The 27178-nt window shown below is 46.7% G+C and overlaps 1 protein-coding gene across 2 annotated transcripts in view; it reads left to right on the top strand.

Annotated features, from left to right (window-relative positions):
• Positions 1 to 3325: 3325 nt before the first annotated feature.
• The window catches only part of NQO1 (NAD(P)H quinone dehydrogenase 1), a 39425-nt gene continuing 15572 nt past the window's right edge, over positions 3326 to 27178 (top strand). For both annotated transcript variants that reach the window (XM_077451924.1, XM_077451913.1), the window contains exon 1: positions 3326 to 3478. In XM_077451924.1, coding sequence (XP_077308050.1) covers positions 3472 to 3478 — 7 coding nt within the window. In that variant the 5' untranslated portion in view covers positions 3326 to 3471. The remainder of the gene's footprint in view (positions 3479 to 27178) is intronic.

The raw sequence follows: 27178 nt of genomic DNA, 5'->3' as shown, positions 1-27178 counted from the left end.
GAATGAGTCTGTTATTGCCAGTGTATGGCAGCAGGGGGCAGTGTGCCAATAGGAATGAGTCTGTTATTGCTAGTGTATGGCAGCGTGCCAATAGGAATGAGTCTGGTATTGCCAGTGTATGGCAGCAGGGGGCAGTGTGCCAATAGGAATGAGTCTGTTATTGCTAGTGTATGGCAGCAAGGGGCAGCGTGCCAACAGGAATGAGTCTGGTATTGCCAGTGTATGGCAGTAGGGGGCAATGTGCCAATAGCAATTACAATAACTTAATCCTGAGTCTGGTATTGCCAGTGTATGACAGCAGGGGGCAGTGTGCCAATAGGAATGAGTCTGGTATTGCCAGTGTATGGCAGCAGGGGGCAGTGTGCCAATAGCAATTACAATACAGAGTCTGGTAATACCAGTGCCTGGCAGCAGGGGGCAGTGTGCCAATAAGAATAACAATACCTTAGTATTTATTTGAAATAGCTTCAGAACCTTTTCTCCCAGGTTGTCAACTTGCTAGGTATAGAGAGCCTCAGCGGTGGCCTCTGACATCACTAAAGGGCCAACTAGTAGTAGAGAGGACCATCACAGACCACGGACACACGAGAGGAAACGATGGCCGGGGACATGTTACAGGTTTGGTTGGAGACTAAGGACATGCTGCAGGTGAGAGTGGGGACGTGGTACATGAGGCCATTAGAGATCACTGCTATTGCCCCAATAAACGACAATGGTCCCAAAAATGTGTCAAAAATGTCCGATGTGTCCGCCATAATGTCGCAGTCATGATAAAAATCGCAGATCGCCGCCATTACTCGTAAAAAAAAAAAATAATAATAATAAAATGAATAAAAATGCCATAAATCTATCCCCTATTTTGTAAATGCTATAACTTTTGCGCAAACCAATCAATACACAATTATTGCGATTTTTTTTTTTACCAAAAATATATAGAATACGTATCGGTCTAAACCGAGGAAAAAAAAAAAGTATTTTTTATGTATTTTGTAAAATATAATGCGTTCAAAATTGTATAAAAAATTTATATCGCAAAAAATAAAAACCGCAGAGGCGATCAATTACCACCAAAAAAAAGATCTATTTGTGGGGAGAAAAGGACATCAAATTTTGTCTGGGAGCCTCGTCGCACGACCGCGCAATTGTCAGTTAAAGCGACGCAGGGCCGAATCACAAAAAGTGCTCTGGTCAGGAAGGGGGTAAAATCTTCCGGGGCTGAAGTGGTTAAGGGGCCAATTTTTTATTTATTTTTTGCTTTTAAGTGTAATTGTGGGATCTGAGGTCTTTTTGACCCCAGAACTTGCAATAAAGAGGACCTGTCATACTTATTTCTAATACAAAAGATGTTTATATTCCTTGTAATAGGAATAATAGTCATCAAAAAAAAAAAAAAACCTATATATATATTTTTTTAAAGCGTCCCATCCCTCCGAGCTCGCGCGCAGAAGCAAACGCATACGTAATTCGTGCCCACATATGTAAACCGTGTTCAAATCACACATGTGAGGTATCGCCACGATCGTTAGAGCGAGATCAATAATTCTAGCATAAGACCTCTCCCTGTAACTCTAAACTGGTAACCTGTAAAAATGTTTTTAAGGCATCACCTATGGGGATTTTGAGGTACCTTAGTTTGTCGGCATTCCATATCTATTTACTCTGCGCAACATCATCTTTCACATTTTACTAAAAAAAATTGGGCTAACTTTACTATTTTTTTTTTTTTTTTTTAATTAACCACTTAAAGTGGTGTTGCCACCAAAAAATAAAAAATAGTTAAAAATTCTTAAAATATATAAATAAATAAATAATTGGAAAAAAATATTTTTTTTCCTCATCTCTAAATGCCTGTTGCTAGGGGGTCCCTCATAGTCTGCCTTCTTCCTTGCCCGGGCTGGTGACATCACTTTCCCTCGCCTCGCACAGTCATCAGGGACCTGTCATGTGTCCCAGATGACTGTGCGGCATATCACGGCGAGGGGGGAGGTGCTTCGTTCCCCCGCATCGCTGGACCCTGGGACAGGTAAGTGTCCGATTATTAAAAGTCAGTAGCTGCAGTATTTGTAGCTGCTGACTTTTAATTTTTTTTTTTTTTTTTTAGGGGGCACCCCACTTTAAAGACCAGGCCTCTTTTTCAGACTCGTTGTTTAAAACCGCTTTTTTTGCTAGAAAATTACTTAGAACCCCTTAAAAATTGTTTTTTTTTCCCTAACACCCTAGAGAATAAAATGGTGGCCATTGCAATTGGATTGGCCGGGAGGAGAAGTGAACCGGATTGGCCAGGAGGAGAAGCGAACTGGATTGGCCGGGAAGAGACGTGAACTGGGAAAGCCGCCTTGGGACCTGGATGGGGTAAGTGCTGAGTGAGGCTTGCGGGAGAGCGGGGCTGCAGAGCGACTTGAGGACAATCAGGACAGAAAGCGGGTCCTGGGACCGGATTGGCCTGGAGGAGAAGCTGGGAAAGCTGCCTGGGACCTGGATGGGGTAAGTGCTGAGTCAGGTTTGCGGGGGGAGAAGGGCTGACGAGCGACTCGAGTCGCAACAATTTGAAAGGTTCCATTGCTGGCGATGGGGTGCGACTTGTCATGCGATTTTGAATGGGGTGGGGTAAGTGCTGAGTGGGGCTTGCGGGAGAGCGGGGCTGCCAAGCGACTTGAGGACAATCAGGACAGGAAGCGGGTCCTGGGATCGGATTGACCTAGAGGAGAAGCAAACCGGATTGGCCGGGAGGAGAAGGCGGGAAAGCCGCCTGGGACCTGGATGGGGTAAGTGCTGAGTGGGGCTTGCGGGAGAGCAGGGCTGCCGAGCAACTCAAGTCGCAACAATTTGAAAGTTTCCATTGCTGGCGATGGGGTGCGACTTGTCATGCGATTTTGAATGGGGTGGGGTAAGTGCTGAGTGGGGCTTGCGGGAGAGCAGGGCTGCCGAGTGACTTGAGGACAATCAGGACAGGAAGCGGGTCCTGGGACCGGATTGGCCTGGAGGAGAAGCTGGGAAAGCCGCCTGGGACCTGGATGGGGTAAGTGCTGAGTCAGGTTTGCGGGGAGAAGGGCTGACGAGCGACTCGAGTCGCAACAATTTTGAAAGGTTCCATTGCTGGCGATGGGGTGCGACTTGTCATGCGGCTTTGAAGGGTCAAATCACATGAATCGCATCGGTGTGATGGAGGGATGCATGAACTTTATAAAATGTATTTGCAGAAATAAATGAAACAATGTTAAAAGTTACAATGTATTTCATATCTCAGATTGTTTGTATCTCCCTCCTCTACACACAGCCAGAGATCTCCAGTATATAATGGTCACACTTGAGGAATCCCAGCCCAGAGGATAGCTGTCATCAAACTCCTCCCTGGGGCGGGGCCAATAAACCTCACCCAGCCACACCCCCCATCTACTGTCATCCTGGCTGTTCACCCCATAGAAGGAGGACCGTCATCACCCGGAGAGGAGGACTGCACAGGACAAGGACATGGCCGGTGAGTCCTGCATGTGTGTCACCCTTCTACTTCTCTGGGAGGACTTCATGGACAGAACTTTGCACAAAAGCTTGCAATCTATACCTATATTTCCCATCAGATTGTAGATCTTGCACGGTGCAGATTGCAGTGTGTGTAGAGTGTAGAGACAGTCGCAGATCTTATACAGGAGATTTCATTCTCTCTCTCTATACAATGGAGAGATCAGAAATGGATCCCAGCAATGACTGATCACAGGGAGACCCCCAATGGCTGTGTGCGGATCGAACCATCTCTGATTACGGTGGGGGGTGGGTGGGGTCACTGGGGTGTAAACACAGCTGTACTCAATAAAGCGTTTTCTATTCCTAAGGGCGCTAACGTTTGGCAACCAATCGGAATCTGATTTGTACAGATTTGATTTTAGCAGAGTGATTTATGATTGTTTGCCGAGGTTTACTGAACTGAAAGCGGCAATGACCCCCATCGTTTATTATATTGCAGCGTCCCAATTCTTAGATGCGATGGATGCATTCATCTTCTTTCTTTTTATTTTACACCTGGTGATCCGGCCAGTAAGTCTGTCGTTTTTTTTTTTTTTTTTTTTTTAGGAACAAGCTGTCCTGCAGATGTAGCAGTTGTAGGGATGGGACAAACCATTACCCACTGAACAGGAGTGCTTACAATGATCAGCTTTTATCTACGTAAATTTTTTTATCCCAAAACTGTTTGCTGTAACAGATTATAAAAGTGTGAGCTGGAGTTTGGCTTCAGTTTGTTAGTGTATCCAAATGTGCTGCTACACTGCCCCACCTCCGATCAGACTGATAATGCTGCTGATGCTGTGCCCCCTGTGCTCCTTCATCCAGATTGGGGGGGGGGGAGGGGGTGCACTCTAATACAGGAGGTGTGTTACTGGCCAGATCACAAGGTGAAAACAGAGGGGGAAAAAAAGACTAATGCAGCCACCACATCCATAAGCTGCAATATGTGACATTTTCGTTTTTGGGTTTAATACCGCTTTAAATTCAACAACATCCTCATTCTCCATATAAGTAATATATATTATTCTCCATATAAATAATCCATCCACATCACTACTTAATGGCCCTGTGATCTATTTTTCATGCAACGGTTTTTGTGTTTTTCTGCCTCTTTGTACCGTTATCTATGAACTCTCAACCCTCTCCTTTTCCCTGCTCAATGCCATTTGTTTGGAATGAGCAGTGCACGTTAGTTGCAGTCACATGCACTGCTCTATGCACACTACACTGCCCCTAGTCCACAGGTCCACATCTGGCCCTTCAGGTCATTTCATGTGGCTATTGCACCTCCCTTGCAGCTGCAGCAACCCCCTTGTTTCTTCCTCCACTTTGTCTCAGCAGTCGGAAGCCAAGAAGAGGGCAGGGATCCTCCTCCAGATCCGTGGAGAGGCCCCTTCCCCCATCTCTGCAGTCGGCCCCAGAGAGGTGGACAGAGCTCCTCCTCCAGATTCTGCACTTCACCGTGGAGCGGCTCATCTCTGCCCCCTCTCCCGTCTCTGCATTCAGCAGCAGAGAGGAGGACAGAGCTCCTCCTCCAGATTCTGCACTTCACCGTGGAGAGGCTCATCTCTGCCCATTCCCCATCTCTGCAGTCAGCACCAGAGAGGAGGACAGAGCTCCTCCTCCAGATTCTGCACTGCACCGTGGAGAGGCTCGTCTCTGCCCCCTCTTCAGTCTCTGAAGTCAGCACCAGAGAGGAGGACAGAGCTCCTCCTTCGGATTCTGCACTTCACCGTAGAGAGGCTCATCTCTGCCCCTTCCCCATCTCTGCTGTCAGCACCAGAGAGGAGGACAGAGCTCCTCCTCCGGATTCTGCACTTCACCGTGGAGAGGCTCATCTCTGCCCCCACCCCCGTCTCTGCTGTCAGCACCAGAGAAGATGACAGAGCTCCTCCTCCGGATTCTGCACTTTACCGTGGAGAGGCTCATCTCTGCCCCCACCCCCGTCTCTGCTGTCGGCACCAGAGAGGATGACAGAGCTTCTCCTCCGGATTCTGCACTTCACCGTGGAGAGGCTCATCTCTGCCCCTTCCCCGTCTCTGCTGTCAGCACCAGAGAGGAGGACAGTGCGCCTCCTCCAGATTCTGCACTTCACCGTGGAGAGGCTCGTCTCTGCCCCCTCCTCATGTCTCTGCAGTCACCAGAACTCCTCCTACAGATCCTCTGTGCAGCCGCAGCACCCCCTTTTGTCTCCGCCTCCCCCTCGCCATTTAGTAGACTCCAGAATCTGACTCCAACTCTTCTCTGGTCCTCCTCCAGACCCTGCACTTTCTGCTTCCCAGCTCCGCCACCAGCAGCACAAGGTAAGGTGGGTGCACTGTGATGTACGGGAGGGTGGTGGTGACTTCTGATGGGGGGGGGGGGGGGGGCGCGTGACTTCTGATGTAAAGGGGGGTTGGGATTCTCTGGACATTTAGCCCTACAGATACAACGCCCCTTTGGGGCAACCATAATACTAATGCGGCCCACCATGACCTTGACATCCCCCTCCATAATCCATCTCAGGTGTGAGCAAGAGAGGGGTGACTACACCCCTGTATACAGATCCTGGAAACCGAACGTAGTCGCCCTCCAACAGGAAGTCAGATCACACCTGCAAAAAGAAAAATAATAATAATAATTTGGAGACTGGAATAGAATGGGGTTTATTTATCAGAATTTTATGTCACTTTACCCACTTGACATTCCGAAAATTTACCCCCCCTTATGACCAGGCCATTTCTTGCAATACGGCACTGCGTTACCTTAACCAACAGTTGCACGTGCGACGCTGTACCCAAATAAAATTTATAGCATTTTTTCCCCCCACAAATATTATTATTATTATTATTATTATTATTTTGAGGTATTTGATCATCTCTGCGTTTTTTATCTTTTGAGCTATAAAAAAAAATGATCGACAATTTTGAAATAAAAAAAATATATATATATTTTATGCTATAAAACATATCCAATAAAAAAAAAATTAATTTCTTCATGAATTTAGGCCAATATGTATTCTGCTACATATTTTTGGTAATATGGGAATATATACTGAAATAAAAAATTAAAAAATGTATACTAGTAATGGTGGCGATCAGTGACTGCGATAGTATGGCAGACAATCTGACACTAACTGACTAACTTTGTGGGAACCAGTGACACTAATACAGTGATCAGTGCTAAAAAATATGCACTGTCACTGTACTAATGCTACTGTCTGGGAAGGGGTTAAACATCTAGGGGCGATCACAGGGTTAGGTGTGTGCCTAGCCAGTGTTTTAGTGTGCTGCTTTCTCTAAGGGATGTGCTTTGCAGGAAAACAATTGGGCAGCGGCGGGGATTGCCTGTCCTTTCAGCCAATCGGGAAGCGGGTCTGATGCCCGCTTCCCGATTGGCGGGAAGGAGTATCAGTGTTGCAACAGCGAATATTCATATAGAGGGGGCGGCGGCCATGGATAGAGGAGGGGGGAGGTGCTTTAAGCTGGGTGGGAGGTGGGCAATGAGAGGGATGGGGCACTGTGAATGAAGTAGTGTTGTGGATGGAGGATGGGTACTGTAACGAAGGTGGGTGGGTGCGGCGCCATGATGGAGTGAGGCACTGTGATGGAGTGGAGTGGGGTGGGCAGAGGGGGTTGCTGTGTCTTGGACTTGGAGGCGGAGTGAAGTGGGTGGCAGGGGGACTCTGTAATTAAAGAGGGGCAAGGTGGGTGGGGGTGGCGCTGTGATGCTCTGACAAAGGATGGTGGAGACCACTACTTGCAGAACAGGATGGTGGAGGCCACCCCACGCCTTGTAGCTGGATGATGGAGACCACTCCATGCCTTGTAGCTGGGTGGTGTAGGCCACCCCACGCCTTGTTGCAGGGTGGTGTAGGCCACCCCACGCCTTGTTGCAGGGTGGTGTAGGCCACCCCACGCCTTGTTGCAGGGTGGTGTAGGCCACCCCACGCCTTGTTGCAGGGTGGTGTAGGCCACCCCACGCCTTGTTGCAGGGTGGTGTAGGCCACCCCACGCCTTGTTGCAGGGTGGTGTAGGCCACCCCACGCCTTGGAGCAGGGTGGTGTAGGCCACCCCACGCCTTGGAGCAGGGTGGTGTAGGCCACCCCACGCCTTGGAGCAGGGTGGTGTAGGCCACCCCACGCCTTGGAGCAGGGTGGTGTAGGCCACCCCACGCCTCTGAGCAGGGTGGTGTAGGCCACCCCACGCCTCTGAGCAGGGTGGTGTAGGCCACCCCACGCCTCTGAGCAGGGTGGTGTATGCCACCCCACGCCTCTGAGCAGGGTGGTGTATGCCACCCCACGCCTCTGAGCAGGGTGGTGTATGCCACCCCACGCCTCTGAGCAGGGTGGTGTATGCCACCCCACGCCTCTGAGCAGGGTGGTGTATGCCACCCCACGCCTCTGAGCAGGGTGGTGTAGGCCACCCCACGCCTCGGAGCTGGATGGTGGAGACCACTCCACGCCTTGGATCAGGATGGTGAAGGCCACCCCACGCCTCGGAGCAGGGTGGTGTAGGCCACCCCACGCCTTGGAGCTGGATGATGGAGACCACTCCACGCCTCGGAGCAGGGTGGTGTAGGCCACCCCACGCCTCGGAGCAGGGTGGTGTAGGCCACCCCACGCCTCGGAGCAGGGTGGTGTAGGCCACCCCACGCCTCGGAGCAGGGTGGTGTAGGCCACCCCACGCCTCGGAGCAGGGTGGTGTAGGCCACCCCACGCCTCGGAGCAGGGTGGTGTAGGCCACCCCACGCCTCGGAGCAGGGTGGTGTAGGCCACCCCACGCCTCGGAGCAGGGTGGTGTAGGCCACTCCACGCCTTGGAGCAGGATGATGGAGACCACTCCACGCCTTGGAGCAGGATGATGGAGGCCACCCCACGCCTTGGAGCTGGATGATGGAGGCCACCCCACGCCTTGGAGCTGGATGATGGAGGCCACCCCACGCCTCGGAGCAGGGTGGTAGAGCAGGAACCACCAGATATTTAACACTGTAGATGCTTTACCCCCAAAAAATGTTATCAAACTCCAAATGCTCCAGCAATTTCAGGTCTGCTTCTCATATGCACAGTGAACAGTTCTTGAGCTAGGTGATCTCGGTGATCTCGGTGACCTCGGTGTTTGATCAGTTTGCTGGCACTGGCAGTCATGTTATTCTACTGAGCCACTGACCTGGAATGTACAAGCAGTAAAATCAGAAATGCTCGTTTGCATGCTCAGGAGGTCTTGGGTCCCTCAGACCAGCAAACTAGTATTTTCGGGAGGACGGGGTTAGCAGCGGCTCCTTCTTTTTTTTGTCGCTGAGAACAGAAAACCCTTTAAAGACGCAGTGCGTTGGTTTGACTCACAAACTGTACGTGTTCAACTGCTACGTGCCCCGAGCCAAAATCCCGGCCACACCTGACAACACGTCTACCGAAAAACTTTTGTTTTGCATTCAACAAATAAAAGCTTTGAACTGGGAGGACCTCGCGGTACAAACAATCTCTTGTGTGTCATTGGAAGGAGCTGATGCATGCCACGGCTGGCCGGGCACCCGTGATCGCTCCTGACAGAGCGAGAATGGGGATTTGTGTGTGTGTGTGTGTGTGTGTGTGTGTGTGTGTGTGTGTGTGCACACAAATCCCCGTTCTGTCAGGGGTGAGGAGACAGATCGTGTGTTCCTAGTGTATAGGAACACCGTTCGATCTCCTCGCCAAGTCAATCCCCCCCCACAGTTAGAACACACACTGAGGGAACACACACTTAACCCCTTGATTGCTCCCCTTTATACAGTAATAAGTGCATTTTTATAGCTTTATAGCTTTATAGCTGTCAATGGTCCCAAAAATGTGTCAAAAGTGTCCGATCAGTCCGCCGCAATGTTGCAGCCCCAATTAAAAAAAATCGCAGATCATCGCCATTACTATTAAAAAAAAAAAATGCCCCTACACGCAGCCCGTGAGTGAGAGCTGGTCTTCTGTCAACTCCAAAACCTGCTGTGAGGAGCAGGGGGCGGGCGCGCGCACACAGCGTCACTGGTTGCTTGGTAAACCCGCGGTCCCAGCAAACTAGTGACGCCTGTTTTAGAAGGACACTTCACTGCGCCCCCCCCCCCAATAAATTGTACAGCCCAGGGCATCCACCCCCCCCTCCCCCTTGTACCAGCTCTGCTGCTAGTACATCTAACGCTGCCCTCCCAGACTGACAATGCTGCTGTACGTTTTGGTTGGTTTTCATATAAACATATTACAAAAATAGACAATAAAGACATGAAATAGTCACAAAATATATCACTGTAAGTTTTGTGTGTGATAGAATTGTATTTTTGTATGTTTGTGTTGGATGTTGGCGCACCCGCACTCCTGGAAGGGAGTGAACAGAGCCCTCCTTTTTATTCCCATTCATTTCATTCTGGCACGTGGTCATTAACCTTGGCATGTGATCAGGGCTGAAAGAAAACCTGAATTTTGCTTAATCACGGTGAGAGCCGAGGTTTGCCAGGCGTCTCAAAGAAAAAAAAAAAAATGACGACGCTTTCCTATGATTGGGGAAAAAGGGAAGTTTTCTTCATTAGCAGTCAGCTGTGGCAGCTTCTGGGCCCCCCTATGCTTTTCAGCACCCCATGCTTTCTGTCCCCCATGCTCTCCAACCCCCCTCCCCCAGTTCTCTTTATGCTTTCCAGCACCCCATGCTCTATGCACCCCCCATGCTCTCTGCCCCCTGTGCTCTCCAACCCCCCATGCTCTCTGCCCCCCAGTGCCCCCTATGCTTTCCAGCACCCCATGCTCTCTGTCCCCTGTGCTCTCCAACCCCCCAGTTCCCTTTATGATTTCCAGCACCCCATACTCTACGCACCCCCCCATGCTCTCTGCGCCCTGTGCTCTACGCACCCCCCCCCCCATGCTCTCTAACCCCTTCCCCCCCCAGTTCTCTTTATGCTTTCCAGCACCCCATGCTCTACGCACCCACCATGCTCTCTGCCCCCTGTGCTCTCCAACCCCCCCCGCCCAGTGCCCCCTATGCTTTCCACCACCCCATGCTCTCTGCCCCCCATCCCACTTCCCCCTATGCTTTCCAGCACCCCATGCTCTACACCCCCCCCCCCCCATGCTCTCTGCACCCTGTGCTTTTTCTATGCCCCCTTTTGCCTCCGTCGGGATTGGGGAAGGGGCCGGTAAATGTCTTGGCCTACTCAGTCTTAAAAGCCTGCCCAATTTATTTATTTTTTTTGGGTCAGGCCCTGAAGATGAGTATATATTTAAATTTTTTTCTTGTGCGTCCAGTGTGTCTCCTTTTTTTTTTTTTTTTTTTATGTTTAAAAGTAGCCTTGAAATTAAACCATTAACTATAAAATCCATCATTTGATTTTTGATAGAACACTACAGCAGTTCTATATACTGAAGTCACAAATCCTCTTCAGCTGTGCCGATAATCCAATCAGATCTCAGCAGGAAATTCAGAATCTTCCTTCCAGGCTTGTTGTATTATTCCCATCCTGTTAGGAATGTCTGAACTTTTCTCAGGCAGCGAATCACAAGACTGGGGGGCGGTGGTGTCTTATTGGTGGTTTGAGGGATTAGACAAGTCATGTGACACACGGGGGTAAACGTTTAGCTGAAACTTTACTTTAGATGATTTGGAAAATTAACCCTGTAGTCACTCTGGACCATCACTGGCGTGTTTTCATAGATGTATTGTATAATAGTTTTTTTACACAATTTTATTTATTTATTCTTTTACTTTACTTTAAAGTTTTTTTATTTTTTTTGTTATTATCTTTTTTAATGATGCAACAAAAATCTTTATTTTGCAAAAAAAAAAATACAATAATAAAAAATAAAAAAAAATACTTGTAATAAGGGAGTGTACATGACGCTGTGTATGCAAAGCATGCTTGGCTTTCTACTAAGAAAGTCCAGCACTATCTTTTTAGACTATCGTTGGTTCACCAGGAGAATACCTCTGCGGTGTGCTCTCTGAAAATGCAGCAGCATGTTATTATCTTTAACCACTTCAGCTCTGGAAAGGAAGATTTACCCCCCCCCCCCTCCCCCGACCAGGTCATTTTTAATGTAGAAATCATTTATTGAACATAAACAAGATAAAAGCAAGGACCACAGTTACAGTCAACATTTTGGGTATAACGCACATCTCAACCCTAACTGCCGAGAGAACTGGAGTCACATACAGGTTATTCTCTTGTCCTACTATTTCAACATGTTTCGCCAGTTTGGCTTCATCAGGAAAAGGACGAGAGTATCCAATAAGCTTAAAACGACAAAATATGCAAAGCCTAAGGTGTGTAAAAAGGGAAAGAAAAACATAACCAGGAACAAATCAAATATTGAAGAGGAAGTAAACCCTGATGGGTTTACTTCCTCTTTGATTCCCTGCAAAGGTAAAGCATAATGGGCTACTCAGAACTCAGTATCACCTGCAAAGCAGCTTCATTATTATCCCATTAAAGAAGAAGAGAATTGTGCGCTGCATTTCCAGATTTCATAATTTGCCACGTCACGAATGTTAACCACTTAAGCCCCGGACCACTTTACTGGTCAAAGACCAGAGCACTTTTTGCGATTCGGCACTGCGCCGTTTTAACTGACAATTGCGCGGTCGGTGGTATTTGATCACCTCTGCGTTTTTTTTTTTTTTTTTTTTTTTTTTTTTTTTTGCGCTATAAACAAAAAAAGAGCGTCAATTTTTAAAAAAAAACAAAAAAAAAAACATTATTTCTCCAGTCATCTTCCAGGACGGCACACCTGAGAGATGACTGGTCCACCTGACAGGAAACACAATCAACAACAAGTTTAAAAGTCCCCACCCCTCCCTCAGACCCTCAGTTCTTGATTGTGTTTCCCACAGGATGGCAGCGAAACCAAGTTTCTCCTTTCTATATTTTTTTTTTTTTGTGAGGGGTCTGGGACCCCGTTTTTTTCCCTGAGAGAATTATCTTTTCCTGGGGCTTAGCAGACAGGGTCTGCGATGCTCCCTTGTAACCCCCAGAGACACCTGGGGGTGATAGTCCTCTCTCAAGGTCTCTTTAGTGAGCCTTGTTGCAGCCTCGTGGGACAGGAGAGTTGTTCCAGCAGTGCTGTTCCCCATTTATGCCGTTTTTGCCTACCTTGAACTGGGTTCGTTGGTGGAGTGAGGTGAGCTGCATTCTTCCGGGAGTGCTGAACGCGGATGGCGTGCGTTCCAGCACTACGGCGCATGTCCAGAAGTTCGGAGGCGTCACTTCCGGGTATCGAGTTTCTGGAGGCCTGGTGGATCTGTGGTGTCTGGACGCACCGGCGTGCGTTCCAGCGTCACGGCGCAGGACCGGAAGAGGCCGTACGTCATTGCCGGGCGACGGACAAAAAGATGGCGCCGTTCGGTGCGCTATTTAAACAGCAGAGGGTGCGGTGCGAAGCACCCAGGCTATTTTCTGGTGAAGCGCTTTGTATTGGCAGCATCTCCAAGGCAAACAGGGGGACGCTCAAGATTGCACCTTGGTCCAGCGATCCTGCAGGGCAGCTAAATCGCCATGGATGTGGAAGGTCCGTCTGAACAGACAGCCATGGGGTCGCCACAGGGGGTGAGTGATCCAGCTGTGTTTTAGGGGCAGGGTACTCTGAGGCAGACCCCCCTTGCCCCTTTAGGACATGTGTAGCTAATTGTCTATTTTTTTGTAAGGCTACTTCAAAGTCCAGGCATTTGTGGCTATTGTAATTCTCAATAGCACACCAGGCCTTTCTGTGATAGATGTATCTAAGCTCGCAGGCAAGGAGACCACCCAGGTTATGGGTTGGCCACCCTTCAATCTTTTCAATCTACTCTAGTGAAAAGTCTGGATGAGGGTCCATCTGAGAGAGAGACTCCTCATTCACAAGAAAATCTTTCCACATCTTATGTGGAGAGTTCCCAGGGCCAAACCTCCCTATTGTCTGAGGTGGAGGAAGGTCAGGTCCCAGATTTTAGTTCTGGGGAGGAAGATTCAGACCAGGATAGCCAGGGGGAGGCTAAACTTGGGGGACTTTTGTTCTCGAGTGAGGACATGGAGGGCCTATTAAAGGCCATTTACACCTCAGAAGATTTCCAGGTCCCCTCTGCTCAGGTCTCAGCGCAGGACAGAGTGTATAGGGGCCTAGGAAGGTTGCAGACCACATCCACCAGTCTCTGAAGGAGATAATCCTTAGAGAATGGAAGGAACCTGAACGTAAGCTTCTCAAACTGAAAGCTTGGAAAAGAAGGTGTCCCTTTAAGGATGAGGAGGAGGAAAAGTTTTAAAACTCCTCGTTTGGATGCAGCTCTAGCGCAGCTGTCGAAGAGATCCGATTTATCCTTCGAAGGTTCTGGAAATATCCAGGATCAGATGGATAGAAGATCTGAGACTTTACTCAAAAGGGCCTGGGAGGCGAATGCGGCAGCAATGGTGCCGGCTCTAGCTTCCGCCTGTGTAGCCAGGAATGCACCTGGCTTGGCAAATTAATGGATCACGTCTCCCGGGGTAGGGAGACTAAAGAAATCGTAGACTCGCTGGAGGTAATCAGTCGAGCGGTAGCATATGTGGCAGATGCAGCGGTGGAGACTGTTAGGACCACAGCTAAGGCAGCAGCACTTTAAACTCCGCCAGGAGGGCCCTATGGGTAAAGACCTGGGATGGAGTTTTTACTTCCAAGTCTCGCTTATGCGGCATTCCCTTTGAGGGTTCCCTGCTGTTTGGGTCAGGCCTAGATCAGGTTTTGTCCCGATCTACTGAAAAGGGAAAGAAGTTCCCGGTGAGGCCCAAGAGGGAAAGGGGTAAGGAATTTCTTCGAGGCCCCTACTCAAAGACTCATCATAGAGGGAAACAAGGAAGAAGTGGAACCTTGGAAAAAAAAAAAAAAAAAAGTGCAATTCTTTTTTTCCAGTTCCGGAGCCTCTCAGAAAGAAGGCAAATGACGCCACCGTAAGGGTAGGCGCAAGACTCAGCGACTTCCTTCCCCAGTGGAAAAGGATTACGCAGAGTCCATATATTTTAAATCTCTTAGAAGTGGGGTACAGACTGGAATTTCAAAGTCTTCCCCCACAGGAGTTTCTTCTTACCTTTCCTCCCAGGGACCCAACCAAAGCAAAGGGGTTACTGAGAAATTTAAAGGAGCTGGCAGAGCAAGGGGTTGTTGCTCCAGTACCAGTCAGTCAGTTAGCCCGGGGTTTTTACTCACACGTATTTGTGGTTCCAAAACCCTCAGGCAGGTTTCGGTTGATAAAAAATTTGAGAGACTCAACCGTTACTTACTCCACAAGAGGTTCAGGATGGAGAGTATTTACTCAGTAAGAAAACATCTTCAGACAAGAGTCTTTATGGTCACTCTGGACCTAAAAAACGCATATCTACACGTACCCATTGCTCCCGAACACCAGAAGTACCTATGCTTCGCAGTTTGCATGCAGCAGAAGGTACAACACTGGCAGTTCAGAGTTCTTCCCTTTGGGCTGGCGGCAAGCCCAAGGATATTCACAAAGGTGATGGCTGAAGTCGTAGCATACCTACACCTGCAGGGGATAGGGTTAATACCCTACCTGGACGACTTGCTGATCTACAGTATGGATCAGAGGCAAGCGGTGTTAGACAGAGACATCGGTTAGAGACTCTGGAGACTTTGGGCTGGATGGTCAGTCGGGAGAAGTCCTCACTGACTCCATCTCAGTCCAAACTATACCTAGGCTACCTGTTAGGCTCGCAGGCACAGAAGGTATTCTTACCAACAGAGAAAGTAAGAAGGTCCAAGATGCGGTTGTCACCCTTCTCGAAAGAGGAGAAGCCTCTCTGAGGTATATAATGAGACTGTTGGGTCTCATGACCGCCTGCATACCGGCAGTAACCTGGGCACAACTCCATTCTCGGCAGCTTCAGACTTTCCTGCTTGCCTCATGGGGAGGGAAAAAGAGAAACATTGGGGAACAGAGTATCCCTCACAGAGGAGGTCTCTCTTTCTCTCTGCGGTGGTGGCTCAACCCACACAATTTGTTGAAAGGTCGCCCCTGGTCCCAGGTAAACCCATTGGTCTTGACCACGAACGCCAGCGCTTGGGGTTGGGGGGGCTCATCTGGGAGACCGATATACCCAGGGGTCCTGGAACCACAGCCAAGCCAGGGAATCTTCCAATTTCAGGGAGCTTCTGGCAGTAGGCAAAGCCTTAGACTATTTCTAAGAGCAGCTGCAGGACAGAGAGGTTCAGGTCCTCTCAGACAACCTGGTCACGGTTGCATACCTAAACCACCAAGGAACTAAGACAGTTAGCACAGAATCCTTGGGGAAGCAGAAAGGAAGGTCCTTTCACTGTCAGAGATTCACATAAAAGACTCAGCCCATCCTTCAAGGGGAATGGGGATTGAGCAAAGAAATCTTCTTCATGGTGTGCAGACATTTTGGCAAGCCAGAAATAGAATTGTTCGCTTCCCGGGGGAATGCGAAGGTCCTCAGGTTTTTCTCCCTTTACAAGGATCAAGAAGCAGAAGGGATAGACGCTCTTGTACAGGTGTGGGATTTCAGGCTGGCTTATGCCTTTCCCCCACTGGTACTCCTTCCCAGAGTCCTACAGAAGTTAACCTACTCAAGGACAGACCTGGTGCTGATAGCACCCTGGTGGCCCAAGAGGGTTTGGTTTCCCACCTTTCAGAGTCTCTCGGTAGCTCCCCCACTGCATCTGCCGGTGCAACGAGACCTGCTCAGTCAGGGTCCAGTCTTTCACCCCGACCCGGGACGTCTCTCTCTGACAGCATGGCTATTGAGAGGGAAATACTCCGCGACAGGGGCTGTTCGGAGAGAGTGATAGACACTCTTCTCCTCAGTAGGAAAGGCGTCACCATAAAAATTTATGCAAGGGTCTGGAAAGTTTTCTCCCATTGGCTGTAGTCTAAAGAGGGGGCTCTCCAGGTGATACCTACCATCCTAGACTTTCTTCAAGAGGGGGTGGACCAGGGTTTGGCAGTCAGCACCCTCAAAGTCCAGGTGGCAGCCCTGTCCGTGTTTTTTGATAAGAAGCTAGGACAGGAGCCGCTGATAAAAAGATTTTTGTTGGCCAGGGAAAGGATAGTCCCAGACAGGTCGGTCTGTTGCCCTCCATGGGACCTGTCCCTGGTATTAGATGCCCTAACAAGGGGGCCTTTTGAGCCATTGGCTCAAATTTCTGTTAAACTTTTATCATTTAAGTTGGCCTTCCTTCTGGCTATAACTACAGCCAGAAGGGTGGGTGATATACAGGCTCTTTCGATTAAAGAGCTGTCCTTTTTTGCGCATCCTAGAGGATAGGGTAATCCTCACTCAGGATCCTCTTTATTTGCCAAAAGTGGCCTCTTTATTTCACAGAACACAGGAGATTATTCTCCCGTCCTTTGACCAGAATCCCAAGAATAAGGAAGAGGAAAAGTTTCCATTTCTTAGATGTCAGGCGTTGTCTCCTAGCCTATTTGGAAAGAGTGAAAGACTTTAGGATGTCCAGTCACTTATTGATCGCCTTCTCAGGGAAGAGAAGGGGTCTACAAGCTTCTAAGACAACGATAGCTAGATGGGTCAAACAAACCATATCTATTGCTTATAAACAGGCGGGTAAATCAGTACCAATCCGCCTTAAGGCGCATTCAACCAGATCCCTGGCGACCTCCTGGGCAGAAAGGGCAGGCGCCTCAATCGACCAGATCTGCAGAGCAGCAACATGGACGAGCCATAGAACTTTTCTGAGGCACTACAGAGTGGAGCTGTTGTCCCCTCAGGATTTGGCATTTGGCAGGAAGGTCCTACAAGCGGTTGTCCCGCCCTAAAGGTAGGCCTGAACTTCTTGCTTATCCTCTCAGGTGTGCCGTCCTGGAAGATGACTGGAGAAAATGACCAGTTACACTTACCGGTAACGTCTTTTCTAGGAAATCTTCCAGGACGGCAGGCCTACTTCCCTACCCTTGTTTTATTGGTGTGGTATATTGATTCCACAGAATGTTCCCTCTGACACCGGTGTGGGCTTTTCTTTACCATAACTGAGGGTCTGAGGGAGGGGTGGGGACTTTTAAACTTGTTGTTGATTGTGTTTCCTGTCAGGTGGACCAGTCATCTCTCAGGTGTGCCGTCCTGGAAGATTTCCTAGAAAAGACGTTACCGGTAAGTGTAACTGGTCATTTTTTCCCCACAGTTTAGGCCGATACGTATTCTTCTAGATATTTTTGGTAAAAAAAATAAAATAAAATAGAGCTTTCTTTCGGTGGTATTTGATCACCTCTGCGGTTTTTAATTTTTTGCGCTATAAACAAAAAAAAGCATCAATTTAAAAAAAAAAAAAAAAACGCATTATTTTTTACATTTTGTTATAATAAACATCCCCAAAAAATAAATAAGAAAAACATTTTTTTTCCTCAGTTTAGGCAGATACGTATTCTTCTTCTACGTATTTTTGGTTAAAAAAATAAATAAAATATCGCAATAAGCGTTTATTGCACTGCAGTCCATGATAAGTGGACTGCAGTGCAAATCTGCAACATGCAAAAAGCACTAAAACTGCACAGGTGTGAATCCAGCCTTAGGCCTGGTTCACACCTATGCATTTATTTATTTATTTATTTATTTATTTATTTTTTGTGGGTTTTGCAGAAACCATTTAACATGGTTTCCTATGGGTCATGCTAGCATCTGTGCATTTTACAGAAAGTGCCATGGACCAGCAGGTTTTATTTTTAGTTCCATAGATATCAATGTATCAAAACCGTGTACTGAAAAAACACAAAATGCACCTGGAATACGCAAACGGCAACCTGTATAGGTGTGAACTAGGCCTTCAGTAGAGCTGGAAAAGGTTAGAACCTTTTGTAGGCTCTATTGGAGAACCCTTTCCTCACCTTGTGTCTTGGGCGGGAAGTAGAAACCAATTTTCAAAGGAAATGCTGGTTAAAAAAACAAAACAAAAACAAAACTCTCCCTGTGTAGATGGTGTAGGTGGGGTGCAGCGGGGTGCGGCGGCGATAACACACACAGTCCCAGTACCATGCCAGGAACTTGTTTTTGAAGCAATGCAGCGACACAGTAAACCACAGAAGGGAAGACGGCCCAACCGGGAACATTCCTGAATTTCCACAGCGTGCGGAGAGCAGGTCCCAGCCAAACAGCATTTAGGAGGGGCAGAAAGTGGCCTGGCCATCTCATACCCAAGCAGGAAGATGTCCAGAAGAATTGTGATCCATACGCTTCCCTTCCTCTACCCACTTGCAAAATGCACACTAACCCTGGGTTCTAGGGCCTTAAATAGGCTCTGCCTGATCCAAGATGGCTGCCAGTCAAATAGCACCGCAACATCCAATACGTTGGTTTCCCCAGTGACCTAGGCAACCATAAAGGTACCATGTTCTCCTTGAGTTCCTCTCCAGCTGCAGTGCCATTGCAGCAGGGCCGGTGCTACCACTAGGCGGGCGCATAGGGCGTACTGCTGCCTAGGGGCGCCCGGCTGCTGGTTTCCCTCCACGTCTGCTTGCTCTGCAGGCTGCAGCATGTAACTAACTCAGTCCAATCGGTAGTGTAATTAGAGGTGGAACACGGCACCGGAGCCAGCGCTAGAGGAAGCAGAGCCAATGCTTCCTGTATAGCGGCGCCTTCTGTCACATGAGCAGGGCAAAGGGGGTGGGGTCAGGGATGGAGCCAATGGGGGTGGCAAAATTAGGTTTCACCTAGGGCAGTGATGGCGAACCTTGGCACCCCAGATGTTTTGGAACTACATTTCCCATGATGCTCCTGCACTCTGCAGTGTAGTTGAGCATCATGGGAAATGTAGTTCCAAAACATCTGGAGTGCCAAGGTTCGCCATTACTGACCTAGGGTGTCAAAAATCCTTGCACCAGCCCTGCATTGCAGTGGAGAAAGTAGACTGCCCCTACCTACAAGTAGAGGAACGTTAGAAGCTGGCTAATGGATGGAGATCTTTCTCTTTGCAACTGACAGTGTTCTTCTGCTCTAAAACGAAAGAAACATTTTTTGTCTTGAGCTTTTAAAAATGTAAGTTCTGGAAATCTGGTCAGCTTGGCACGCCAAAGCAAATTCTAAGACAGCAAACGTGCGAATCTTATAAATCGCAGCTTGGCGACATCATGCCTTCCTGAATGTATTTGTTTGCTGGCAGGTGAACCGTCAGGCAATGCCTTCCACAGGGGAGTTGGGCTGAGCTATTTATTGAGATGATAACTATACCAAGAGGGACTCATTTAATCCTACAAAATAAACACGCTCTTCGCTAAATTAGATATGGCACCAGTGCCACCACCCAAGCAGATTCTGCCTAGCAACAGAAATATTTGCCAACCGTGGAGCCGGCCATACACTGTTAGAAAGTTTTGTACAGAAATAATGAAAATTAGTTTGTAAGAACATTCAATCTTGGAATCCTCTGGTGTATGGGCAGCTTAATTGCTCTCTAAAAAAAAAATTCAAATGGTAAAACGCTGAAAGCCAGACAGATGTAAAATGTCAATAAATGCGATGTGGTTATACGTTCATTATTATTTTATTTTATGCAACTAAATACCTAAAATAATGTCTTGATATTAGGCTGCATTCACACCTGAGTGAAGCGTTTTTGATCACTTTTCCAGCATTTTTTTTGCGTTTATTTTGGGCTTTGACGTTTTTTTAAAATTATCTGTCGCATCATTTGTTGCTAGGTATTTTAGCTTTTTTTTTTTTTTTTATTTATTTTTTTTTTTTAACTTTTCCATTCGCTTTTATTTCTTCTTTTATTCTTATTCTTCTTATTCATTTATTATATATATTTTTTTTCATTTGGGTAAGGGGAGTTCAGTTTAGGCTTGGGTTAGGGTTATTTATTATTTATTTTATTTAATTTATTATATGAATAATAATGAATAAATAGTTGTAAAATAAATGCACAAATAAAAGTCATATGAATATTAAAGTGGTGTTGCACACAAAAAAAAAAAATGCATGAATGTTCCTTAAAAAAAAAAAAAAATTTGGAATTTTTTTTACTCGCCTCTAAGTGCCTGTTGCTAGGGGGTCCCTCGTTGTCTGCCTCCTTTAGTGCCAGGGCTGGTGACATCACTTTCCCTCGGCGCAGTAAGGGCTCAGCTCCGCCCCCTCCCTCTTGTTAAGGGCAATCACGGCGCACGGCGGCACCGCTCGCGCATGCGCAGTGGGTGCCCGGCTGTGGCTTCACAGTTACAATGTCGGCGCCGCTGAACAGGGGGGGGGGGGGGCGAGCGGGGCTTCTATCCCCCGCAAACACTGGACCCTGGGACAGGTAAGTATCCGATTATTAAAAGTCAGCAGCTGCAGTATTTGTAGCAATTTTTTTAATTATTTTTTTTTTTTTTTTTTTTTTTTTAGAATGGCAACTCCTCTTTAAGTAACAATAAATAAATAACCCCTAACTTTAACCCTTACACCTTAAAAAAACAAAGTAATAATAATTAACTAAACATCCTAACCGTAACACAAAAATATTTATTTATTTTGTTAAAGTTTGGGTGTTTATTATTAATAATATAATAATGTATTTAATATTTTTTTAAGGTTGTTATTATTATATTCTACAGGATTTATATAGCGCCGTTTGCGCAGCGCTTTACATTATGAGTGCAGACAGTACACTTACAATACAAATCAATACAGGAGGGATCAGCGGTCCCCTCTTGTTAGAGCTTACAATCTAGAAAGCGCTATATAAATCCTGTATAATAATAATAACCTTAGAGGTTAATTATTATTTAATAATGTATTATTACAATACATTTATTTTAGTTAATTTGAGATTTTTAGTTATTTGTGTATTGACATTTTCCATTTATTTATTATTATTATTATTACTATTTTCTACTTATTTTTTTTTTTTTTATTTGAGCAGAAAATCGTGCAAAAATGTGCGAATGGCGCATTTCAATTCATTTCTATGGGAATACAAACACGTCAAGAACTTGTTGGGCTTCAGGTGACTTGGAGTGGAGATGTGAACCGACTCCATAGAGAATAATTGATTTTTTTTCCCTGTCTCCTTCGTATTTTTGAGCTCCAAGCAAACAATCGCTCAGCTGTGAATGGGGCCTAAGAGCTCTTTCACGCTGCCATTTTTTTTTTTACCGCCCCTTGGCCACTTACAATTTTAACAATACAGCTGGAAAGGGCCGATGCTAATTCACCGTCAAGTTAAAGGTCTCCACATTTTGTGTTCCTATAAGTGATTGCTGTAACTTTCACTCCAACCAGGTGTGTCAGAGGGGCTGACTGGAGCCGAGGAGCAGAACAGAGAACCAGTGGCGGCTGCTGCTCAATTTTTTATTTATTTTTTGGTGGCTGGTCGCTTGATTGATCGCCACTTCGCTTGTCCGTTGCCCGCCAGCCCGCACTTACCCCATCCAGGTCACGGCTTTAGCGGCGTCCCTCCGTTTCTCCCCCCCCCCCCCGGCGGACGCTTCTCCTCCTGGCTGACTCCCGGCCAATCAGGTCTTAGGACTCCCGGCCAATTGAGTCTCGTGGAGGGGAAGCAGGAAGACATTGGGGAAAAATGAATTCACTAAAGTGGGTGGGCTCAGGGAGCAGCGCTCTGTGCCCCCAAGCCCACCTTTTTTTTGAAGCCAATGGGAGCCTCATGCTCTAATCATGTGCTTCCACATAAAAAATGCTGTTGAAATCCATGTGTCCGGTGCCCTGCATTGAGGTTAGGGGCTGGGCGCGTGGCTTGGGGGGGGTGACGCCCCTTATGGGTGGCCACCACTGCAGAGAACCCAAATTAGTGGCTCCTTCGGAGGTAGCGCTATATAAGTTGCGAAACTCTTTTCTCTGCACTTCCTAGCTGGGTCATGTGATGATGCGGGTTACAGGAGAACCAATGGAGACGTGTCACTTTGCTGAGCGCCAGCTCCCTGCACACACACGTACCCCTCATCCTAGAGCTGCGTGAACCTCAACCCAACCTACAGCCCAATTCAGGCCACCAAAAAGTGGTCTCAGGTCTAGGTGGAATCTGGCGAGCTGAATGAGCCACTGGCTTCTAACATACAAAGGTGAGATCTTCCTGCAGTGCCTTGCGAAAGTATTCACCCCCCTTGACATTTTTCGTGTTTTGTTGCCTCACAACCTGCAATTACAATGGATTGTTTGAGGATTTGCATCATTTAATTTACAGAACACGCCCACAACTTTGAAGATGTGTGTTTTTTTTTTTTTTTGTTTTTTTTTATTGTGAAGCAAACAACCAATAGGACAAAATAACAGAAAAAGTCAGTGTGCATAACTATTCACCCCCCTAAAGTCAATACTTTGTAGAGCCGCCTTTTGCGGCTATCGCAGCTCCAAGCCGCTTTAGATAAGTCTCTATGAGTTTTGCCACATCTTACCACTGGGATTTTTGCCCATTCCTCCTTGAAAAACTGCTCCAGCTCCTTCAAGTTGGATGGTTTGCGCTTGTGAACAGCAATCTTTAAGTCTGACCACAGATTTTCTATTGGATTGAGGTCCGGGCTTTGACTAGGCCATCCCAACACATTCACATGTTTCCCCTTAAACCACTCAAGTGTTGCTTTAGCAGTGTGTTTGGGGTCGTTGTCCTGCTGGAAGGTGAACCTCCGTCCTATCCTCAAATCACACACAGAGTACTACAGGTTTTGCTCAAGAATATCCCTGTATTTAGCACCATCCATCTTTCCCTCAACTCTGACCAGTTTCCCAGTCCCGACTGCTGAAAAACATCCCCACCACGTGATGCTGCCACCACCATGTTTCACAGTGGGGATGGTGTTCTTTGGGTGGTGTGATGTGTTGGGTTTGCTCCAGACATAGCGTTTTCTTTGATGGCCAAAAAGTTCAACTTTAGTCTCATCAGACCAGAGCACCTTCCTCCATACATTTTGGGAGTCTCCCACATGCCTTTTTCGCAAACTCAAAACTTGCCATTTTGTTTTTTTGCTGAAAGTAATGTCTTTCTTCTGGCCACTCTGCCATAAAGCCCAACTCTATGGAGCGTACGGCTTATTGTCGTCCTATGTACAGATACTCCAGTCTCTGCTGTGGAACTCTGCAGCTCCTCCAGGGTTACCTCAGGTCTCTGATTAATGCCCTCCTTGCCCGCTCCATGAGTTTTGGTGTGCGGCCGTCTCTTGGCAGATTTGCTGTTGTGCCATGTTCTTTCCATTTGGTTATGATAGATTTGATGGTGCTCCTAGGGATCATCAAAGATTTGTTTTTTTATTCATAACCTAACCCTGACTTGTACTTCTCAACAACATAGTTCCTTGGTCTTCATGGCCGGTTAGTGGTGCCTCTTGCTTAGGTGTTGCAGCCTCTGGGGCCTTTCAAAAAAGGTGTGTATATGTAATGACAGATCATGTGACACTTAGATTGCACACAGGTGGACATCATTTCACTAATTATGTGACTTCTGAAGGTAATTGGTTGAACCAGAGCTTTTTATGGGCTTCATAACAAAGGGGGTGAATACATACGCACATGCCAATTATCAGTTTTATATTTCTGAAAAATTGTTTTATGTATATATTTTTCTAATTTTACTTCACCAACTTAGACTATTGTGTTCTGATCCATCACATATAATTCAGATTTTTAAAAAAAAAACTTTGAACTAAAGGCTGTAATGTAACAAAATGGGTAAAAAGCCAAGGGGGTGAATACTTTTGCAAGGCACTGTACCATTATATCCTGACTGTGTTTCTGTCCACATGGGCATTTTGGGTGTCCCAGCTCCTCCAAAAACATAATCTAGGCGGGTGGGAGACCCTCATAATATGTTTGTAGACCCAGCGAGTCTGCTCAGTTTTGGTGCGCTGGGGAGCAATTCGTTTCTGCAATGCTCGTGTGTGAATGGACCCTTTTTTCCTGGTACATGGTGGGTGTCCGGAGCCAGCCCAGACCATATATGTGTGTGGAAGTCACTTACAAGACTGCTGTATAAAAATGGCTTTTATCCAAAAAATAAATGTTATGCCTGGAGAGACTTCCTGGATTTCTGGCTCTTATCATCTATAAACACTCTCTCAAAGATTCCACCCAGCAGAAACAATGCAAGAAGAATATTCGGAGCCATGTCCACAAACCTGCAGGGAGAACATTCTTTAAACACTTTTTTTATTTTTATTTTTTTTAAATCTATGAAAAAAAAATTCTTGCCCAGTTTTATTAAAATAACCCTTAAAGTTACCCTTGCCGGAGTTTTCCGTGCCTCTCTTCCACGAACACGACAAAATACTCCATCAGCCTCCTGGCTTTCACTTGTTGCTCTGGCCTCATGCTTTAGACCAGGAATATGCAATTAGTGGACCCCCAGCTGTTGCAAAACTACAAGTCCCATCATGCCTCTGCCTCTGGGTGTCATGCTTGTGGCTGTCATAGTCTCGCTATGCCTTATGGGACTTGTAGTTCTGCAACAGCTGGAGGTCCGCTAACTGCATATCCCTGCTTTAGACCATTGTTGTTCCTCCCAGACCTTCTCACATGCACGCTGTACACCCTGAGGCTCCTGACTGCACTGGACCTGCACGCTGACCTCCAGGGGGAAGCCTCCTGTCTCCAAGATAGAGCGCTGAACTGTAGTGGGCTTCCCTACAAAAAAGAACCCTTGCACATACCTCTACAATCAGTGTGCTGGTCGCCATCCAAAATTTGGACACCTAGCTGGAGGCTCCATCCCCACGCAAGAATCTGCAAAGTCTCTAGGCTCCAGCACCCCGACCAAGATTTACAAATTTAGTCTCCTCTGAGACCTGCATTCTGGGGCCCCTCCTCATCCTGTATGGGTGAAACCCTAAGCGACACCAAACCCTTCTGGGAGCCTGCGACTCCGCACATGCAAAAACTGTGCTCTAATGCCACGTACACATGACTGGACTTTCCGGCAGACTAGGTCCGACAGACTTTTGGGTGGAGTTGTGATGGACTTTCCGAATAAACGGACTTGGCCACACACAATCACACCAAAGTCCGATGGATTTGAACGTGATGACGTACGTCCGGACTAGAATAAGGAAGTTCATAGCCAGTAGCTGCCCTCGCGTCGGTTTTTGTCCGTCGCACTAGCATACAGATGAACGGATTTCTCCATAGGAACTGGGTCCGGCGGAAAAATTTGAAACATGTTCTATTTCTAAAGTCCGTCAAGATTTTTGGACAGCAAAGGTCTGATGGAGCCCACACACCATTGAATTGTCCGACGGATTCGTTCCGTCAGACCTTTGCTGTCAAAGTCCGGTCGTGTGTACGCGGCATAATGCGACATTCCGACCACAAAATCCGTCAGATTTTTTTCCCGACGGATTTTGGCCGAAACTTGTGTTGCATACACACACGGTCGGACAAAGTTATCTGATCATTCGGAATGAGGTGACGTTCGTTCCATACGACGGGACGACGTAGAGGCTAGTAGCCAATAGCGTCAGTCTCGTAATTTAATCTGAGCATGCATGGCACTTTGTCTGTCGGAATTCTCTACAAACGATCGGAAAAAGTCAGATCGGATTTTGTTGTTGGAAAATTTTAGATCCTGCTTTCAAACTTTTTCTGTCGGAATTTCCCGACGGAAAGTCCGATAGAGCCCACACACACAGGACAACATATTTCGATCAGACCTTGTTTCCATCAGAATTTCCGACCGTGTGTACAGGGCATAAGAGTGTACATGTACACTGGCACTCCCCTAGACGTGGCAGCAGAAAAATGCTAAATGTGGCAAAAAAAAGTGTGTAAACACGGTATCGCGTTTAAGGCTTGGATGTTTATTAATTTCATTGACCAGAGTACTTGCCATTGAAATGAATAAATGGCTAAGCGCTAAACGTGGAAAGCGTTTAAGGTCTACATGCGTTTTTTTTTTTTGCTGCATTTGGCGTTTTATTTGCCCGACACGTTCTTCTCCTGAATGCAATAGTTCTGTGCAAGAGAGGGACATTTAACTGCTGCTAAACTCTGCTGCTCCTAAACTCGGGTACAGTTGAGTTCAGGGGCTTTGGCAAGAAAAAAAACACTAAAAGATCCTAAACACATGTTTTAGAAGCAGCAAGTGTACATGAGACCTAAATGCTATTTTCACTGTGACGTTGCATTGTACTGTAGTAGTAGTAATAATAATTAAAGAAAAAAAAAAGATAGATAGAGATGGAGATATATATCTTTTTTTTTTTTCTTTAATTATTATTACTACTACTACAGTACAATGCAACGTCACAGTGAAAATAGCATTTAGGTCTCATGTACACTTGCTGCTTCTAAAACATGTGTTTAGGATCTTTTAGTGTGTGTGTGTATATGTGTGTGTGTGTATATATATATATATATATATATATATATATATATATATATATATATATATATATATATATATATATATATATATATATATATATATATAATATGAGAGAGAGAGATATGTGTGTGTGTGTGTGTATATATATAATATAGAGATATGAGAGAGAGAAAAAAATATATATATACAGTGGTGTGAAAAAGTGTTTGCCCCCTTCCTCATTTCCTGTTCCTTTGCATGTTTGTCACACTTAAGTGTTTCGGAACATCAAACCAATTTAAACAATAGTCAAGGACAACGCAAGTAAACACAAAATGCAATTTGTAAAGGTGAAAAAAAATCCAAACCATCATGGCCCTGTGTGAAAAAGTGATTGCCCCCTAAACCTAATAACTGGTTGGGCCACCCTTAGCAGCAACAACTGCAACCAAGCGTTTGCGATAACGTGCAATGAGGCTTTTA

This window comes from Lithobates pipiens, unplaced genomic scaffold, assembly GCF_037356315.1.
Source record: "Lithobates pipiens isolate NorthernLeopardFrog02 unplaced genomic scaffold, aLitPip1_a1.2 Scaffold_10, whole genome shotgun sequence".
NCBI classification, from domain to species: domain Eukaryota; kingdom Metazoa; phylum Chordata; class Amphibia; order Anura; family Ranidae; genus Lithobates; species Lithobates pipiens.
The sequence above is the reverse complement of the archived record's forward strand: the minus strand, read 5'-3'. Positions and strand labels throughout refer to the sequence as shown.